General features: G+C 35.6%; 4 protein-coding genes across 7 annotated transcripts; all 4 read right to left on the reverse strand.

The window, feature by feature from the left end:
* Window positions 1-815: 815 nt before the first annotated feature.
* On the reverse strand, window positions 816-4,496 carry LOC114737502 (U-box domain-containing protein 52). Its single transcript, XM_028925437.1, has 10 exons — window positions 4,268-4,496; window positions 4,111-4,214; window positions 3,775-3,896; window positions 3,212-3,444; window positions 3,064-3,124; window positions 2,657-2,963; window positions 2,392-2,493; window positions 1,878-2,306; window positions 994-1,749; window positions 816-884 (listed from the first exon to the last, which is right to left on the reverse strand). Exons 1-10 carry the CDS (start codon window positions 4,494-4,496, stop codon window positions 816-818), a joined length of 2,412 nt encoding a protein of 803 aa, XP_028781270.1.
* Window positions 4,497-6,046: 1,550 nt separating this feature from the next.
* LOC114737517 (probable nucleoredoxin 3) lies at window positions 6,047-9,163 on the reverse strand. 2 transcript variants are annotated; one of them, XM_028925458.1, is made up of 4 exons: window positions 9,031-9,163; window positions 8,020-8,195; window positions 7,380-7,859; window positions 6,047-6,838 (listed from the first exon to the last, which is right to left on the reverse strand). In XM_028925458.1, the coding sequence occupies exons 2-4, from the start codon at window positions 8,119-8,121 to the stop codon at window positions 6,239-6,241; spliced, it is 1,182 nt and encodes a 393-aa protein (XP_028781291.1). In that variant the 5' UTR covers window positions 8,122-8,195; window positions 9,031-9,163; the 3' UTR covers window positions 6,047-6,238. The 2 variants fall into 2 exon arrangements, with proteins under 2 accessions (XP_028781291.1, XP_028781290.1); XM_028925457.1 differs by lacking the exon at window positions 9,031-9,163 and having other exon boundaries at window positions 8,020-8,847.
* Window positions 9,164-10,356: 1,193 nt separating this feature from the next.
* LOC114737520 (ribonuclease H2 subunit B-like) lies at window positions 10,357-15,543 on the reverse strand. 2 transcript variants are annotated; one of them, XM_028925461.1, is made up of 11 exons: window positions 15,470-15,543; window positions 14,959-15,063; window positions 14,265-14,324; window positions 13,928-14,029; window positions 13,508-13,584; window positions 12,435-12,558; window positions 11,936-12,000; window positions 11,590-11,659; window positions 10,971-11,046; window positions 10,796-10,877; window positions 10,357-10,716 (listed from the first exon to the last, which is right to left on the reverse strand). In XM_028925461.1, the coding sequence occupies exons 2-11, from the start codon at window positions 15,005-15,007 to the stop codon at window positions 10,597-10,599; spliced, it is 825 nt and encodes a 274-aa protein (XP_028781294.1). In that variant the 5' UTR covers window positions 15,008-15,063; window positions 15,470-15,543; the 3' UTR covers window positions 10,357-10,596. The 2 variants fall into 2 exon arrangements, with proteins under 2 accessions (XP_028781294.1, XP_028781295.1); XM_028925462.1 differs by having other exon boundaries at window positions 10,796-10,869; window positions 10,969-11,046.
* Window positions 15,544-17,806: 2,263 nt separating this feature from the next.
* On the reverse strand, window positions 17,807-18,752 carry LOC114737524 (universal stress protein PHOS32-like). Of its 2 annotated transcripts, none has more exons than XM_028925466.1 (3): window positions 18,481-18,752; window positions 18,273-18,382; window positions 17,807-18,180 (listed from the first exon to the last, which is right to left on the reverse strand). In XM_028925466.1, the coding sequence occupies exons 1-3, from the start codon at window positions 18,653-18,655 to the stop codon at window positions 17,977-17,979; spliced, it is 489 nt and encodes a 162-aa protein (XP_028781299.1). In that variant the 5' UTR covers window positions 18,656-18,752; the 3' UTR covers window positions 17,807-17,976. The 2 variants fall into 2 exon arrangements, with proteins under 2 accessions (XP_028781299.1, XP_028781300.1); XM_028925467.1 differs by having other exon boundaries at window positions 17,807-18,177; window positions 18,481-18,732.
* Between the last annotated feature and the right edge of the window lie 1,442 nt (window positions 18,753-20,194).

Consider the following 20,194-nt stretch of genomic DNA (forward strand, 5'->3'; position numbering starts at 1 on the left):
TCCAACATTGGTGTTAGAGCGCTGGTTGCCAACTATGAAGGGATCTTTTTTAGATAAGGGCAATAAAATCATTTTACAAGAACTTGATTTTAAAAAAAAAAACTTTAAAACCTCTATTAATTAGGTCATTTTGTGATACCATTGTGTCATTTGCATATTTTATTAGTACTTGTATGTCATGTTTCCTAATATCAAAAGGCTGGACAAAGCTCTTGGGGTCAGACACTTTAGAGCAAATATCAAATTATATGTTTTAGATGAAAAACAGTTTAAACAAAAATATGTTTTACCAAAACAAAAAAGGAATAAATGTATCTATCAGTTTCTCATTCACAGATAGATATATAAATTTTTATTAAATGATATTCCTCCGGTCCTAAATATAATATCCTTATACATAAGGGCTTATATTTAGGATCGGAGGAATAAGTTCTTTATTCATGCATCCAGTAACTTCTCTCGATAATTCAGTATGTGCGCGCGCGTGTGTGTCTATATATATATATATACATATATATGCGTGTTTGCTGTATATTCTTATGCTATATGATAGCTTTCATTAGAAATAGAAGTAAATTGAATTTTATATACATAATTATCCCCAATGGAGACAGATGAAAACGAAAAGGTCAAAAACCACAACGCAGTTGTTTTAAGTGCTGGAAGTTATTTTTTTTATAACCAAATAATGGTATGCAATACCAAAAGAATACTTGAAAAACTGCTTCTATGGATTGGAAAATCAAGTATGCACATGAATCCACCTAAGTAATTTACAATTAATTCTTTTCTTCTCTTCAAGTATTGTTGAGTCCTCAAGCTGGACTTGATCTATTTCTTGTGCCCTCCGCAGAGTAACCTGTGTAGCCGGTTTGATCCTGCACCTGGCCAGCCACACCCAACAACACATTGTGAATAAACTGCTAATACTGAATTTTTGGCACTGTGTGCAGGCGAAGAAAAAAAAAAGTTGATAGAAAATGCAAAACATACCACCGGTGCTGAAACTAGGCTGATGTTGGGAGGGCTTAAATAGCCACTCACAACTGAGTGATGATTAGTACTTTCAGCAAGCATTCTCATTCTGTTTAGTTCTGGTAATATGACTTTGCCCAGATCAGGCCTGTCCTTCCTCCTTAACTCTGCACACTTGAGAGCCAACTTGGCAAGGTTCAAGGCCTCCTCTTCTGGCCAATCAGGCACTGTTGGATCCAACATCTCGTTGAATGCTCCCCTTTCAATGGCTCTTTCAACATGATGAGTCAAACCCATTGGTGGTCTTGCTGTTATTATCTGCAACAAGATGATCCCAAGGGAATATATGTCAGACTTTACCCCCAACATTCCCGTTTGCTGATATTCTGGATCTATGTAGCAGAATGTTCCGGCAGTGGATGTCATACGGTATTGTGTGACATTGTCAGCCACGGATGGTGGGACAAGCCTGGCCAAACCCACGTCACTGATCTTGGCTACGAAGTTTCGGTCAAGTAAGATGTTGGCTGGTTTCAAGTCCCTGTGAACCAGAGGCTCCGGTTTTGTCTGGTGAAGGAACAATAAGCCAGTGCCTATTTCAGCTGCAATTTTGAACCTGAGCTGCCAAGGAAGCGATGGTGTGTTTCCTCGGCGAAACAGACGATCGTCCAAGCTTCCATTAGCCATGAATTCATATACAAGACATCCATATTCTGGGCAGGCACCTAGGAGGAGAACCATGTTTGGATGCCGTATGCAACTCAGTACCTCAACCTGTACAAGAGACAGACATTGTAACCATTCTGCTCAATATGATTTCAAAGTTCAAACTACTCCATACATAGAGTTGAATTTTCTGTGTTGCTTATGTGGGGTTAACTTGATTTTGTTGTGTAGCTTACCTCTCGTTGAAACTGTGATCTTCCTTGTGCTGCATCAGGACGCAGAACCTTAACTGCAACAGGTGTATGGTCCAGATGGCAATGGTAGACCGGACCATAACCACCTTCTCCAATTTTCTGTGACTCCTGGAAGAAATTGGTTGCAGATTCAATGTCCTCGATGGAGTACTTTCTATACCTGACATCTATATTTACTAAAGCATCCAGTGCCTTTTTCTTCTCTTCTGCTTCTCTGAGTGCTTTCATTTCTGCACTCAATCTTTTTTGTGCTTCCAGTTCTGCTATTCTCTTTTGTGCCTCAGCAGCTTCAAGCGCTGCTTTGGATTTGGCCTTCTCCTTCTCTGCAATTGCCAATGCAGCTTCCTCTGCTAGCCTCGCCTCTTCTAATCTTCGCTCTTCCTCTAACTTCCATCGCTGGAGTTCTATTGCCTGGAATACAAAAGCAGAATCAAGTAAAACTGTTTGCCCTATTAGAGACACAAAACAGATGTAATGTAATTTCATAATACACTACCTTCTGCTTTGCTGAGAGAGCTTCTTTACAAGCTGTGCTGTACATTTCCATTGTTTGCTTGAGCTCCAACTTCAATCTCCTCATTTCAGCCTCCACATCATCCTGTAATTTCAGCGCAAGATTATCATCATGATAAATGCATTCATGAATTCAAATCTATCGTTCTGATGGGCCTTAGCAGCTTGTCTTAATTTTGATGTTAAAAACCTTCCTTTTATGACAATTTTTATATGGGCATGAACACTAATTGTTTGCTTGTGCTTACCAGGCCTGATGAAGAAGAAAGTCTGTCACTATCCTGTGAGTTTGATGAGAATTCAGGAGGAGGGCTGACCATATCCACAGACCTTCTCCCGTACTGCGAGGATGACTCGAAACTATGATTGTTATCTGGTTCTGGGCTATATGATAGACGTGGGTTGGAGAATCCAGTTTCTGGGGTGTCAAATATTGAAGGGAACATGCGATCTGTACTCGACCTTCCACCAGAACTCACAAAGGATATGTCAGTATCTGGTACGGAGAGTTCCCCATATGACTTCCCATTCATACCTCTCCTAGTGAATGGTGACCTACAATTCCAACTCCATTTTAGCCTTCAGGTGATAAACAATGCTTCTATTTCACTACGCAAACAAGCAACGTCAGTAAACATTAATCAATGTCACTGACCTAAATGATTCTGATTCATCCTGCAATTTATTTGGCCCATCAAGGCTCCGCCTACCACGTCCTGGTTAAAAATTATTTCTGTGAGCAACATGGAGGCTAAGCTAAGTTTTATATATGCACTAATGATACTTGAAGAGATGAATCTAACCTCTCATAGTATTATTAGTTGGAGGTACTCCCGGTCCTGGTCCTGGTCCAGGGTCTGAGTGATCAGACTTGACGCTTGGTTGAGTAAGCTGGTTGCGTAGGGGAGAAACAGCAGGAGCAGGACGAGTAGCAGATCTCATCGAATGGATTTTCCCTTTAGCAACAGCATACACATTACAAAAATCTGGTGCCCCTTTTGCCACACTTCCTGGAATGTCTGCTGCCTTGAATCTTCTGATAACAAAATCTTTTTGAGAAAATGCGCGCACACACATATCCTTCTCAACAAGTTTAGCCTTTTATTTGGGATTTCAATAATATTACTTGCAACTAGGGAAATCATAGAATAATGCTGAGATTCTTTCTCTCTAGAGGGTGTCAATAAAGTAAGATATTATCCCCATCATTGGAATGTGAAACAAACAGGTGAAGAGCTCATAGTTGGTCAAGCTAGCATGGTTTTATATGATATTATTGCTATGTCTGTTCATTAGTAACAATGTCAAAGTCCGTTCATTTATACTTCTGGGCATCTTACGTAGTGCGTATGAAGTGTTTACATACCGAAGCAGACCAGTTTTGGTTGACGCACCAAGAACCAAATGTTCAATTGCTGTATGTGAAGCATATTCGATTAACGCTTTCGCTACATCTATGTCTTCCAGTATGACGTCCTTACATTGTATCTATGGTCCGTCCCCACAATTCCACGCCATGCAAAAACCGAAGACATGGTAAGAAACATAAAATTATGTCAACAAATCTAAAACGTTAATTGTTTGTTTTGTCTTTAGTGCTGAAGCAAAATTAACAAGTCATGGTACAAACAGTACTTGTTGTTTCAAAGCTTGTTCTTTTCTTTTCTTGGTTTTCTCGATCGGAAAGAGAAGCAAATCTTACATCTTTCCGTGTACAGAAGACCCGATATGGCAGGAAAATTTCTCTGGTTTGAGGATCAGGATCTCTGCATACTAGAGAACTCTCGTCCGCAGGGCCATTAGCCTCTGCAAACAAAGAAACAAACATCTTGAAACCATTTAAACAAAACGCTATTTACGGTGCTTTGTTTCATATATGAACTCACTTGGGACTTGAAGAGAAGGCGATGCAGACAATGCAGATGGCTTAACCTTGACATGGATAAGAACTACGGTGGATCCTCGTACAAGAAGATGATCAATGGCCCATTTGAGTGCGTTCTGGCTTCCTTTGTCTCTGTCTATTGCCACTGCCACTATCCCCAGCACTCCATCCTTCTTCTCCGGTTGATTCTTCGGCAACCACATTCCTCTCTCTCTCTCTCTCTCTCTCTCTCTTTTCAATTCAAACCTCTTTCAATCCAAAAACATTGAACAATATAACTCATAACCTCATCATCCTTCTGGCATTATCCAAAGTTATTTCCTTTTTTCAACTTATAGTTCCCCTTTCGAGGTTTGTAACATCTGTGACATCCTGTGAACATGGAATCTCTTGGTTTTTTTCAGTCCATACCGAATGAAAGATGCAAATCTCTAAGGATAATTTATTGTTCTGTTTTCTGTTGTGTTTGAATACATCCTGTGTTGCGTTGATTTTGTTTGATTTATTATCTCTTGCTTATTTCTTGGGTATTCAAACGGCATAAGAATAGCAGTTGACAGATGTTTTTTCTGTCAGGAACTGGCAGCCATTTTTGGGCTTTTTAACTATTTTGAGCTTTTCCGGAATGAGATATCCACACAGGTTCTTATCTTTCTCTCTCTTCCATGGGAGAACAGCCTAACTTTGCGGGTTATCTCTGATCAGGCCACACACACTCGTCCTTCAGGTGATTCATCTCATATCTTCTCGAAAGAAAATCAAGGGCCCTTTCTTGGAGGACGCAGCTTTAAAAAAAGAATAATTTTTGTTTATATGCACGTGCCTTATACAAGGATATCTGATTTATAGTCTGAAATTAAATTAGATACATCACATATTATTGAGCATAAAGTTTTACTTTTTTTTTTTAAAGACAAGAACAAGATTTTTTCCTTTTCCCATTAAGGGCCCCTATAAAATAAAAGGAATTAAGAAAATAATACTGGATCCAAATTTCATGAATTTTAAGATAGTAACCCAACAAATCTTAAGGCCAAAAACAAAAATGACAAATCTTCAATTAAAAAAATATCTCCACTGCTGACATAGCATATGTACAAATGTTGGTGTGCTCTTCTGGTCCTATTTATAAGGCAGAGAGATAATGCATTTTTAATCATATTGATAGGATACTAAAAGAAATTTTGTATGAATATGCAATTTTATCCTTTATTTATTATTATGTTAACTTTATTTATATGATAGATAATGTATATTAAATAGGGATAAAATTAAAAAGTTATTGAATTTTAAATGAGTTAATAGAGTTTAAAGTGTTTTTTTGGTTTGTGTGAAACATGTTAAAAATGACTTATAAATAGGATTAGAAGAGTATATAGCTATTTCTCTGTCCATCTCATTCTTCTTCTTTATTCTTAAATTTTTTGTATTCGAAGTTTTTTTAATTCTTTTCCCAATATTATCTCATACCTCCTTAACAATATTACCTAAGTTACTGTTTGATATGTAAAAATGGAGGAGAGCGAAAGAAAAATTTTAATGAGCTCTATAAAAAAAATTGAAAAAAGAGGGCTTTAAAATTTTAATAAAAAGAAGAAGTAATATAAAAAGTAATAAAAATTAATTAAAAGCTTTTAAATTCATTTTTTAAAATTTTTTATATCGAACTTATTAAAATTTTTTCTCCCATCCCCCCTCTTCCATTTCCATCATACCAAACGAACACTAAGACAAATAGCGTGATTAGATAATGTTATAACTGGAAACGGTAGCTTTTATTAATATTAACAGAACAGTACCAAATAAAGATGTTCTTCTGTAGTCTCCGAGTACGTTATACTGTTTTACAGATTCTTGAATCAATTCTTTCTTTTCTTCCCCATAAAAAATAGCCAGTCTGTATAATCTGGTTTCTCACTTATAAGTGTAGTGTAGTCGTCTTGTTTTAAAAGCTTTCATCTTTGTTCACCTTTTTTTCAACACAACTAGGGTGTAGGTCATAGTCACAGAGATCACAAGAGAAAGCCCAGAACCTCCCTTGTTTTTTACAGAAATCACAGACGTATGCTTTGGCCATATCCAATTTCAGCATATGTTCATGCTTCACATCCTCAACCTCTTGAGGCAAAGCCTCTCCTTCCTTTCTCAGAGCTGCTTCGATGTCCCTGAGCCTTGATTCTGTAAATGGGAAAGCTTCTGCGCCATATGTGCATACCATAAACTTCCCATTCATGCTTATGACCTTACCATCTGGGCCAATGAGAACTAATGCTGGAATCCCTTTGATATCAAAGATTCTACAAAGGTCGTGCCTTGTTCTGTCTTCATATGGAATAGCAAGCCATGGCATAGTACTTCTGTTCACGTTGAATTCTTGGATGTTTCTGTCCGTTGAGATCAAAACAATCTCAAAGCAGTGGTCTTTTGCAGTCTTGAGATCGTTGTATACTTCTGTAAGTTGGACGGTGAAGGAACGGCAAGGAGGAGACCAGTAAGCACAAAAGTAGAGGCCTACTGTTTTTCCCGCCAGTCCAGATATTGGTTCCTGCAACAATAAAGCACGTCGCAATTGCTTAACTATAGCATTTACAAATGATTGGTTGATCAAGTAGTCATGAAAAATATATGTAAGCATGTGAAACGACCTTTTAAATGGAGCCTATCTGTGTCATGTTTATATGTCTTTCTATGATTGATCTAGTTTGCCTATTTTATGACAATTTCACCTTGGTTTGTATAACAGTTTCTGCAACAATAAGAAATCTTATGTACGCTTAACGATGTCATGAAAAATTTCGTAACCAGATAGAAGCGAACCTACCATTGGGATTAGGAAGTAGACAAAGTTAAAAGTGTGATACAAATGGGCCATATCTCACGCTCTCTGTCTTTCTTCAAGCTGCAATTTTATTTATTGGTAAGGATTTGCAATCTAACAATACTCATTTTGCATAAATAGATTAAGTCAATCATGAAAGGACATGTATGTCAAACATACATTTCAGTCATGTTCACCCCTACTGATTTCATCTACTTACTATCTTATGACATAATAAGCAACAGATTCAGGCAAGGGATCATGCTACCTTTTTGTCATCCATGGAGATGAGAAAGTCGCGCCCTTCATAAATCAACAATTCTTCCAAACTTGCTTCTTCGCGCTTTCTCTTATCTATGGCCTTCAATTCCTCACGTCTCTTATTTGTGAAAGGATAGGCTTCAGCACCATAATCCTCAATGCAACTTGTCCAGTCTTCTTCTACTGCGATGCCCTTTGAGGACAATGGAATGAATGATGGGATTCGATATACTCGGTATCTGTCAATGAGTCTTCTGTGCAAATTAACATTAAATGGTATGGTCAGCCATGGCATACTCTTAAAGTGTTGTTGAAATGCATCCTCATCACGGTCAAAGGAGATGAAGATAATTTCTAGGCTTACACCCCTATCTCTCAATGTGTGATAAAGTTCAACCAGATGGGGCATGAATGTTCTGCAAGGCCTGCACCAGTTTGCAGAGAAGAAAAGGCAGATAGTTTTCCCATTGCATGATGACAAGGGTACCTAATCTCAGTTCAAAGATGGTAATGAATTAGCAATAAACATATATTAACGAAGCAGACATTTTTGAGGATGGTCACACATACATATTATATATATATATATATATATATATATATCCAAAGACAAACCCTACAGAAAGTTTCTGCATAACCCAAGTTACCTGTCCTTCACAAGATAGAAGAAACTCAACACCTTCAGCTTCAAGGATCTTCATAACATTATCGCTATCAATACATGTAAGTTCAATATCCACCATTGCCATTGGAACTTGAGGAAGCAAGAGATGTTCTCCACTCTCCACCTTCCTTTCTTTCAACTTATAAGCTTGCTTGAGACCTATTGATGAAGAGAAATTAAACGACTTTTGATAGTAATATCCAAAATAGAATATATTACTAGTGAACATACTAAATAGCCCTATTTATATTTGGCTTTCAATCCTATCTCTATCCCTTCATCTGCTCTGAAAGAGACCTCTGAGGCCAAGGACATTCTAATCATGTGCAAGGGCATCATTTTCCACTTGAAAACTTGGTAAATTCTTCTCAATATAGAATGGAAGAAAGGAGAGTAAAGGAAAACTAGCTATTTGTACCGAACTTCTAGAAAAGTGGGCTATTAACGGGCTAATATACAAGACAGTAACTCCTAAAGGGAGTTGGGAATATTCCTCTGAAGTCTGAAGGAAGCTTCAAATTCTGCAAGAAAGCTTGGGTTGCGTAGACGCCTTCTTAAAAGAGAACCTCATTCTCTAACCCATAACGTCATACACAATAAGTCCGTAAACTGTTTTGATACATTCCTACTTCGTAAACTCAGGTAACCCAGCGAGTTACAGATCTTCGCATTAAATCGGCGTCCTCCGTGTTGAATGAAACGAAAGAGAAGAGTCAAAGCATTTATTTATTTTTTTCTTATTGATTTTCTGGGGAACAACAATATTTTTGCAGACAAGTTCGTCAAAACCAGTCAAGAGTCATCAGTAACACTAGAGCATAAACATCATGCAACGAAGAATCAAAACCCGAAGAAAAAGAATAGAAATAGAAATAAAGGAAACTAGCATGAACGGAAAGCAATGCAAAATAGAAACGACTGATCAGTGCAGGTGAATTGTGATTCAAATTATATTCAGGAACGTGCAAGTGGGAAACTTGTAGATCATGAATACCTTTGCAGATGAAGTTGTGGATGAAGAAGCAGGAAAAGAGGAGGGGGATTTGAAGCTTTCTGAGTCTGCAAGGTGAAAGCCTGAAAGGGATGGAGAATGGTGTGAAAAATGCAAGCTTTTGTCGTAGTCAAGGCGAAGGCTAGTATTTAATATTGATTGCTACGTCAAATGGAGGCCAGACAAAGTACAAAAGATTCGGATATTGTAAAACTTCAATTTTATTGAATGTTTTGCTTGGGAAGGTGATTTTCTTTTTTTTTTTGTGGACCTGACTTGGGAAGATGAAATAAAAAAAGGACAAAATATTGGTTCAGCATAAGTGGACAATAAAATACTAAGGAGGCCGTTATCTATAACCGCCATTATGTTTCAATGCAATCAATCAGGTGTTTAATTTTTTGCCACTGATCAATCACGCCAAAGCAACACGTGTTCACAGTTTCACACTCCAAAGTTGAGACTCTAAAACGACTCATTAATTAATATATTTTAAAAAAACAAATGGGCACGTCAGAAATCTCGTTACAGATAAATAATATGACTTCGAGATTTCTCGTCATTCCACATAAATGAAACGGAAATATATTTAATTATAGAATATTCAAAAATATATCTAATTACAGAAATATATTATTTTGATTAGAAAAATAGTCTTTTTTATTTTCTAATACAGAAATATAATAATTTAATTTCAACTTATAATAAATCTCTTATAAATCCTTTATTTTCAAGCTTTATTGACAATAAAATGAGTTATTGAGTAATTAAGCTAATCTATACATCAGGCCGTAACTCTCAACACGTACATACATATTGAAAATCCAAAACTCATCCACAGAAAAAAGCCTTTCATAGTCAAAATTCTCCCACAAAAAGAAGAAAGCCCAGGGGATAGAAGCTGCTAAACCCTAGCAGACAGGGTCCAGCAGCTTGAAGAGGACGGTCTACACTCGGACTTGCATTGGGTGCTCATCAGGTGATGAGCACCCAATGCTCATCACCCATCTGGACGGTCCAGATTTATTTTTATTTTTATTTTTATTTTTTTTTAAAAATAATTATTTTAATAGGTATAAGATAAAAATAAAAATAATCTCATAACTATCATTTTTTAAAAATATAATTTTTTCTATTTTAAAATAATTATTTAATGATATTAAATCTGGACCGTCCAAATTAAATCTGGACGGTCCAGATTGCTCATCAGGTGATGAGCATTGGGTGCTCATCACCTGATGAGCACCAAATGGGAACCCGTCTACACTCAAAAGGAAAAAAGAAAAAGAAAGGTTCAACAAGCATCAAGATATCTACTTGCGCTAGAAATCACGTGAAGGGATAAAGTAAACGACCCCCCATCATATTTAGATGTGGTCTATAAAGGCAGAGGAAAGGTCATCTATGTGATATTGAAAGCGACATGGGCAAAATATTTAATCATATCCTCAAAATAAATTGGACGGTACAAAGTAAGATCTGACTCAACGCTTATCCCATAACCCCGGTGTCTGGAGAACACCATCCATTTAATGACAATTAACTCATATTTCACCAAATGACAGTGCCTTATTTTTTCTTACGGGAAGCCCTGGTGAACATGTCTTTAATGTTGTGTGATTCTGTCTCCATTTTTGGCTTCTTCGCTTGTCTTCCCCTTTTTGCAGGCTTTTTATCCTCATTCTTTTCCTGATGATAATTAATACAAGCTATCAAATTATATTAAAATTCATGGTAGCAACCACAAGTCTCTAGTATTAGTAAATACCTGTAATTCATTAACAAAACCAGGGTCATTACTAGGAGCTTCGCTCACTTGTGCTTTCCCAGTAACCTCAAGTATGTCTAACCTGCAAAAGTTAAGTCCTTGTTAAAACAGTTCTTAAGCCCAAAGAGTATATCCGAGTAATATCTACGTGACAAGACACATTCAAAGGCCATACTTAAGATGATTACACAAATACTGCAACCACGGTTCATTCCTCAAGTACTCTCCTAACATTGAGACTGCGTCCACCACTGCATCAGTAACATCAGTATATTATTAAGCAGCAAAATTTGTGATGCCAAAAAACCAGAGATGCCTTTCAAGTGCGTAATCTAAAAGAAAAGATAGGAAATTCTAGTGGGATATTTATTTTATCAAGTGTGTTGCCTATCAACCATGTAATCTGCCAATAGGATAAATTCTGCGGTCCGTTTCCCATTCTGTGAATTTGATAACAAAGAAAAGATGATCATTTGGTTAAATACAGTATATTATGCTATAGATCTGCACCCAATGTTTTAACATGCATTTACTTGATTAAAAACATCAATTCCACAGGTTGCCAATCTAGCCTCATCATAATGTTTGTATACACAATAGTCAAAACGCATAAATCTAAGGGCGGATAGCCAGATACCCCAGCACAGGATCCAAAGGCCCAATATGTTTTCCCAACATGTTCAGTCTTTCAATATAGCGTGTTGATATTTCCTTTTCTCGGTTCAACATCAACCAGAGGAAAATTTTCAACAGCCAGTAGAACAGTATGGTAACAAACAGTTTACAGACTTTACATGTGTCTTTCTCTTCTTGTACAGCATAGTTTTTGCCCAGCTGGGGTAGTGTCTGCTTCAGCTGACAAACCTAAAATAAGAGATGTCAAAACAATAAATTTTAATACCAGTTACAACTTTTCAAGCAACCCAAATCAGTAATAACCAAAAATATATCCCAGGATAAATAAAAAATTATGTCAGATGAAAGCACTCTCACAATATACCCAAAGGATACATGTCCTAAATGGCTAACATAATACGAGGGAATATATCAGCCATGTTTTATTCTTACAGTCACTTTATGTCAAGAACATTGTAAAGCACAGACATCACTTCACAAGACAGAGAGGATATGTAGATTCACCTTAATATGCAGCCAACGTTGAACCTTTGAATCATCAAGCCTAAAAAATTTCGTTGACCCAACTTCTGCATATGTAGAGAGAGAAGAGGTAAAAATTAATCACCACAATCACTTATTCTTACCATAGTTTTGTAGAAAATTGATCTCCGCAAAATTAATCCCCATAGACAGCCATGCGGCTATTCCCCCGTATGACAATTTTATTGCTACAAAGCTCCATAAAGAATCTATCCCATTGTCAAGATTTAAAAATCAGTCATATATGCCTGGATATTATTATGGGGGGAAAAGGAAGCAAAAAGTATAGCATGCCTTGAAGTGATCAACAATGGGATCATCATGTTTAATTGTCCATGACCAGTCTAATAGAGAAAAGTCCTAAATCAATAACAGACATCCGAATTTACGCTCAAAATATCTGCTAAATTATTTACTAAAATCATAAGATAACTTGGCAAACTTTCAAACTGCAGCTCTAGATAAGGGCTGCACATGTCACCTTTAACTTCACAAACTACTTGCATACAGTTCTCCACTGTGGACAATAAATGTTGATATTCAGGATACCCATCAACAAACAAGATCTCATCCAGTTGTCTGAATTTACCAGGATCTTCCCCTTTCTGCATGCAATTAAATGATAACTTGAGATATTCAGAAAACATAAATTATCTCTTTCCTCAAAATGAGCAGAATTCTAGAACCTATCTGGCCCTGCAAGACAAGAGCATATCTTTGACATTGCTATGCTCAGAAAAATATAAAAATCCCCCAACTACATGCTGAATGCTACAAGTAGAGTTCGTAAATATGAAAATACTATCCATGGCTCAAGAACAAATTCCTCATTTCTCATAAATACTAGAAGAAGAAAAACTTGCTAAGAAAAGTAGACTCTTTGACAGCCTGACAAGCAGGAGCATGCGACTGGCCTTTTATGTGGATTCCTTTAATGTTGAACTGATATTAATAGGAAAAATTGGTACATATGTAAGAAGTCGCAGATGAGTAGCAGAAAATTCAATTTGGCCTTGTTAAAAATAGTTGATCATTAATTAATGGGTTAAGATGCAAATTTAACCATAAAGTATTTTGTTATGAGGGGCTAACACCATAAATTTTTTTTGAATGCAAAAATATACATAAAAGTTCTAAAATGATGCAAAAATGCAATGACTGTTAAGTCAACTAATGTTGACCATCTAACAAACATGTAGGTCAAGAAAACGGTACAAAAATACAAATAAAGTTTTCAAGATGATGCAAAAATGCCACGGTCATTAAAAAGTTCATGTGTATTTTTGCGCTATTTCAAAAAGTTCATGTGTATTTTAGCACCATTTTTTTAGTTGACATGTTTGTTAAACGGTTCATGTTAGTTGACTTAGCAGCCATAGTATTTTTGACCCATGCGTACTTTTACATCCAAGAAAAGCTTATGGTGCTTGGTGCTCCTGACAGAATATTTCATGGGTGGATTCGCACCTTAACCCTTAATTAATTCATACGAGGAATAGGAAAATAAGGAATGCCTTCCTCTGCAAAATTGGCTGATGAGAAACACAGAATTACCTTCATTCTAGCTTCCTCAAAAATGGGCAACATGATGAAAATAGGATCCACTGGAGTGGACAGATACAACCTGCCATCTGCAGAAGAAGAAAAATATGAATAATAATGATTAAACTGACAGTAATTGCCAAGAATTCAAGCTGAATCTATGCAGTCATAATAAATTTATCATATGTGAAAGAGACTTATAGACTGATTACAGACTAAGTAGTTGAAATAATCTCATGCAATCTAAGAAAAGGACATTAGAAGAAAACTGTTAGTTTTCCTCACACAGAAGACAAATTATAAATAGAAATGTACCAAATGCCATATAATTAATTAACTATATATATATATGTGTGTGTGTGTGTGTGACCGTGCAAAAATAAGGAGCACCACTAGATCAATACTATATAGCTGAGGAAATCCAGCATCTACCTTCACATAGATAATCTCCCAAGAACCACGATCCATATGATTTTTTAAACCATTGAAGCTCTTGAAGCGTCCCATTTACAAAGAGGTAGCGGGTAGCATTTCCTTCAACCAAGTTAAAACAAGTTAGAATCATAAATAAATAGGAGGAGGAGGCAAAGAGATAAGGATAGAATATTCAAAAGCTTCAATATTTCATATCCCAAAGACGGATTTCTAGCTAAGTGATAGAGCAATATTAACAGAACTATATTAAATTAAGTAATTAACCAACACTTTAAGTACTCGAGACACACAGTTCGCAAGAACTCATACATTATGATTTCGGGGAAGCACCTACCTGATTTGGGATGACGAAGCAAAAGCAAGCGTCCTAAACCATTTCCACTTGTACCAGGATCTGCATTTACATAGAGGGAGACAAAGTTCAAAAGCTCTTGCGATTGTAAAGTAACATACTTAGTATAATATCAATCACAAGGCGGTGAATGAACAAAAATCAAAATAAAATAATTAATCAGTAGCTATAACTTACATAGCATACTAAGGCATATAAAACATATATTCTATAATTAGCATGTTTTGAGTCTCCTAGTTGTTTTCATGCACTCATGTGCATTATAGGAGAAAATTGTTTGTTCGTCAATCCAATGGTCCACTTTTTTTATCTTTTAAAATAAAAGACATCCTTTTTGCCTTGTCAGAACTCATAGATTACGAGACAGCGTTACTTTCATTCAGAATCATCTAATCCTATGTGCATTAACACTTAAGTTTAGAAATTTGCCATCTCAATAATAAACATGCTAACCATATCACATCTGATGATAAGATCTTCCTCAGGTATGTTTCTACTTAATTAGCAATAACTTGTGACCTCTACAAATAAAGCAATCTTTAGTTAGGTCAAGTTGTCAACATGATGCGTATGCTAGATACACAAAGACAAGCGGAATGACGAATTTATATTTCTTTTTACAGACAACACAAAATCAGACGCACATTTAAAATCAACGATATAAATATAGATTTACCAGGGGCAATGAGAACCCGAGGTTCCCCGACGCCTTCCCACCAACCCATTGAACTACCGGGTTTAGCAAGCAATGGTGCAAGAAAGCTTCGCTCAGCCCTAGCAGCTGCCACAAGTTGGTTAAGGTATAGTTTAGTGCTCTGAAGCTCCATTTCCTCCTCTGAAAAAAATAAGTAGACACCAAATTGGCACGCGAATATCTTTTTTGACCAATGAGGCTGTCATATTCAGCAGCAATTCGCTAACCAACGACACAACTTAAGTGGCAAAATAGAAAGAAAAACGACTTCAACGAAGAGAACTACTTTACGTCATCGATATAAGTACCAGGCTTTCGCAGCGACGGGAACCGAAATAGCGTTGAAAAGGCAACAAGAGAATAGTTAAGTAAAACTAGATAAATGGAATCTAGAATTCTTCTTCAAAATGATCCTTTGGTTCGGTTGCGCAGAACCAACGAAGAGGAAAAAGAAAATGACACGGAGCAATCCAGAAACGAAGAAGTACTTTACATGGAAACTGGAAGAAAATCGTGGTGGCGTCCAGCGAGCAGCGGCAGCGATAAGGAGGGAAACTGGGCGGCGGGTCTAGGCGCGACAAAGTGTTATTAGACATAACACCCGCCATTTTTTTATATTTACAAAGGCGGAAGGCAGACGATCTTCAATTATCGTCAACATAATATTAACAGTACGGAATGGAATGATAATTTAGGTTTTTTTTTTTTACCAGAATAATTTAGGTTCATTGTAACATTAGCATTGTTCATTTTCGCCAATCGATACATTGGAATTTTTTTAATCCGCGTCAAACTTAATAAGATAATTTTTATAATTACCTGTATCACCATAACAGGTTTGGGGGGTGATTGGCAATATGATAAAATCATGGTTTTGGTTTCAAATTTGTCAAACAGGAAGGAAAATTAACAAACCATAGTTTCAGACCAAAATCATAGTTTTAGGAAAAGTGAATCTATTTTGTTTATGGCTTAAATTAGAGAGTATGATTGTACCTGTCAGAGTAGATCTCAACGATAATATGACTTTAACACCCTTCAATTATTTTTTATAAACATATTTAATCTTATATTTTATAAATATATACACATATTAATTAATTATTAATTATATTATCTTATGTATTATTAATTATGTTAGTAAAAAAATATGTTATTAACAATTTTATTTCTTCAAGTTAAAATATATCATAAAATTTATCTTTTATGTAATTATCATATTAACTTATGTCTTTTTTAGTAATTTGTACATATAAAAAGTGCTTCTGATAATAATTATCTAAACACTCTCACTTTACAAAATCTATTCTTCACAAAATTTATTCTTCTAAGAATCTATTATTCAGAAGCTATTCTCTAAATCATGGTTTGGTTTTATCCAAACACCCCCTTAGTTTACTTAACTACAAAAGTGCTTTTAAAAAATATTTTTTTATAAATTGAAACAAAATTTTTTATATATTTATTTTTATATTATAAAAATATTTTTAAAATCATGATTTTGTTTCTATCCAAATACTTTTAAAAAAGAATTCAAATAACTACCTAATCCATAGAGAACTAAACCAGCAATTATTTTTTTAGATCAAGGTGTTTGGTAAATTGAAACCAAGGGAGTGTTTGGATGAAACCAAACCATGGTTTAGATAATAGTTTCTGGAGAATAGATTCTTAGGAGAATAGATTTTGTGAAGTGAGAGTATTTGAATAATTATTATCAGAAGCACTTTTTATATGTACAAATTACTACAAAGGACATAAGTCAATATGATATATTTTAATTTGAAGAAATAAAATTGTTAATAACATATTTTTTACCAACATAATTAATAATACATAAGATAATATAATTAATAATTAATTAATATGTGTATATATTTATAAAATATAAGATTAAATATGTTTATAAAAAAATAATCAAGGGGTGTTAAAGTCATATTATCATTGAGATCTACTCTGACAGGCACAATCATACTCTCTAGTTTAAGCCATAAACAAAATAGATTCACTTTTCCTAAAACTATGGTTTTGAGTTCAAAACCATAGTTTTGGCCTGAAACCACGGTTTGTTAATTTTTCTTCATATTTGACAAATTTGAGACCAAAACTATGGTTTGGTCTCAAAACCATGGTTTTATCATATTGCCAAACACCCCCTGAGAGTGTTTTGAACATCCCTTGAGAGTGTTTTGTCTTTTTGTCATTTTGGCTTCAACTATTCCCAAATGCCAATGACAAGTACCAGTGAGCCCATTTGAAACAATTTATAAGTAGTTTCTTAATAGTGATTTATGGAATACGAGATAAGTATGTAAAAGAAGTTTTATCTAGACTTACATAAAATATGGGATTTCTTAAATTCTCCCAATCAGGCCTTGTATTATTTTTGCTAAATTAATAGACCACCCAAAAAAATATAAAACGCAAATAAAATTAGACTCTCCAGTATCATATAACAATGATATTTGTAAACATTTTAAAGAACAAATAATTAACAAACTTTATTTAATGATAAACAAAAAACTATGTAACCTACCCTTTTTTACCGGGCAGAGAAAGAAAAAAATTCTTTAATCCTATTTATAAATTATTTTATTAAATTTTTAACATAAATATATTAGAATGTATATAATTATCTTTTTTAAAAAGTATATTTATTTATTACATAAAAGTATGATTAAAAAATTATTATATTTTAAAAGATAGGTAATACAAAAAGTTGTTTGGATATCTCAATAATCACTTCTCAGAAATATTTTTTTGTAAATCGAAAAAAAACACTTATAAAATAATAATTTTAATCTTACTCAAACACTACTGAAGCTTTTCCTGATAATGCCTTATAAATACTACCGCAGAAAAGTAGCAACGTACATGAGCTTTTTTCAGCTGGCGAAAGAAAAAAAAGAGCTTTTTTTAATTATCTGATTTATTAATTTACAAGGTATACAAATACAGCACTGGAAATTTACAAGGGAGTGAAAGAAAGAAGGGAGGAATTTATGATTTGGGCTTCTTGACGATGAGAACAGGGCACTTGGCTTTCTGAGCGCAGTGGTTGCTCACACTCCCAAGGAAGGCCCTCTTTATGACGCCATAGCCATGGCTTCCCATCACCAGCACGTCCGCCCCCAGCTTCTCCGCCGCCTCGCAGATCGCGTCCCTCGCGTCCCCATTCTCCACCCTCGTCTCCACCTTCACCTGTTTCATTCGCTCACCCTCGTCAATAATCGCCATTTCCACCTCCATCACAAATCATCTATCAATCTCAGAAAAAGGAAATCGCTAAAACCTACCTGCTGCTGCGCATTTGCACAAAGCTTCTTTGCTTTCTCCATCACGCTATCCGCCACTTGGTCGCTGTACCTCTCCATGGCCGCCGATACATCAGCAGAGAACAAATATCCTGACCAGAAAAAAAGAATTACCAAAGGCTAAAGCCAATAGAAGGAAGAAAAGGGCAAAGACGGGGCATAACATAATAGCGATGGGATTAACACGAACCGCCGGCGCCATCTAAGGCGGTGTAAACAGGACGAGGTGCCTTGCAGTAGAGCAGAATGAGAGTATCATCGGAGTTTGGGTGGACCAGATTGTTGAGGCACCATGAGAGAGCGTGCATACTCTCCTCTCCTTCGTCGACGGCCACCAGAATTCGACGTTCCTTCTTTTCTGACATTTCTTCGCTTTGATGATTGATTGATGATGATGATGGTGATGAGCCAGGCGCAGCTAAGGAGTTGTATTTAAAGGGTGACTTTCATATTCACGCTTGACTCAAACCTGTTGGCGTCCTGGTTTTTGTCAAGTTTCAACCCAGTGGGCCAAAACCAACGATGAAATCTTATGGATAAACTTCCAGCTCAGACTGTACCCAAGCATTCAAGCCTAAAAATCTAGGATATTTCTTACTCGCATGATGTAGATTCATGATTGAGGTCTAATCAATTTATTAATAAAATATCCTCATATTCGGTCAAAAAATAAAATAAAATAAAATATCCTCATCCCGTACTAAGTTTGAAAACCAGTAAAAAAATCGATTCTAGTTCTGAGACTTTTGGTAATCTATGATTTATATTAGTTTTTCTATTTATTATTTTTTAAATTAATTTATCTACTTTATATATAAAATCTCGTAACGCCCAATTGAATTGGGAGTGGTTTAATACATGGTTGGATTGAACACAGGTTGGATTCCCAGCTGGAGCTTAAATAGCCTCATTATTGTTCCAAATATCCCCCTATTAATTGACATTTAGTGAGCAGTCATATGAGAAGATAGACAAGCACATTACTTTTTCATTGTTGGTCATCAAATCTGTTCGTTCTATGAATTTTATGGCTCTTTAAAACACAACTCTCAAATTTGTCACTCCTCTACAATGAGGATCAGATGATGGGTTATATGACCTTTTAAAAGTTGTTCTCCTCCTTCCTCTGTTACAACAAGGGGCATAATAGCTTTCAACAATTTGGCTGTTCTATCCACTTCACTGCTCCTTACTTGTAGTATTTGATTTTCCAGTACCAGGCTGGTTTGGCAGTCTCAATGAGTCGGTCATTTTCGAATGCTTTCAAAAGAGATCTTTTATTTCGTTTCTTCAGTTTGTGTCCAACAAATAAAATAATCTACAAAATATGCCTAACGTCTTATTGTGGCATGTGCTATAAGGAAGTGGATTGCCAAAGGTTTCGTTATACACTCCTCGCTAGATTGGAATGATTCTGAACAGAACATAAGTAGATGAGTAAGTGGTCAACATTACTTATTTATTCAAGGTCTACTCACTAACTGAACCTATGAACTCTGTGCAGGATACTCAGATAGAAGGTTGCATTACCCCAAGGGGATTACTAGAGTACTATAGGAAGGATCTTTAAGACAGGCAAGTGAAAATTTTGAAATAGTTGGTAATGAAACTAGAGTTATCACACATTTTTTTGAAGAAGATAAACGCATAATCGCTACTTGTAGTTTTTCTTTCTTCTTTTCGTTTTTTATTTTCTGCTTATCAAATGCTTGCTTTCTTCATGTGCGTGGAAGAGGGGTTTAATATTCTTTGCCTTTTTAGGTGTATCGGTGTAGTGTGATATAATTTTGCAATTTTTTTTACTCTTTATACACATTTTCATACAATTTATTATGATTATGATCTATTCTAATATAAGTGAATCTAATTACACAAATAATCTATTACAACTATAATTTTAATCA

The sequence above is a fragment of the Neltuma alba genome, unplaced genomic scaffold (genome assembly GCF_004799145.2).
Source record: "Neltuma alba isolate B1F8T4 unplaced genomic scaffold, ASM479914v2 tig00013459_pilon, whole genome shotgun sequence".
Taxonomy (NCBI): Eukaryota; Viridiplantae; Streptophyta; class Magnoliopsida; order Fabales; family Fabaceae; genus Neltuma; species Neltuma alba.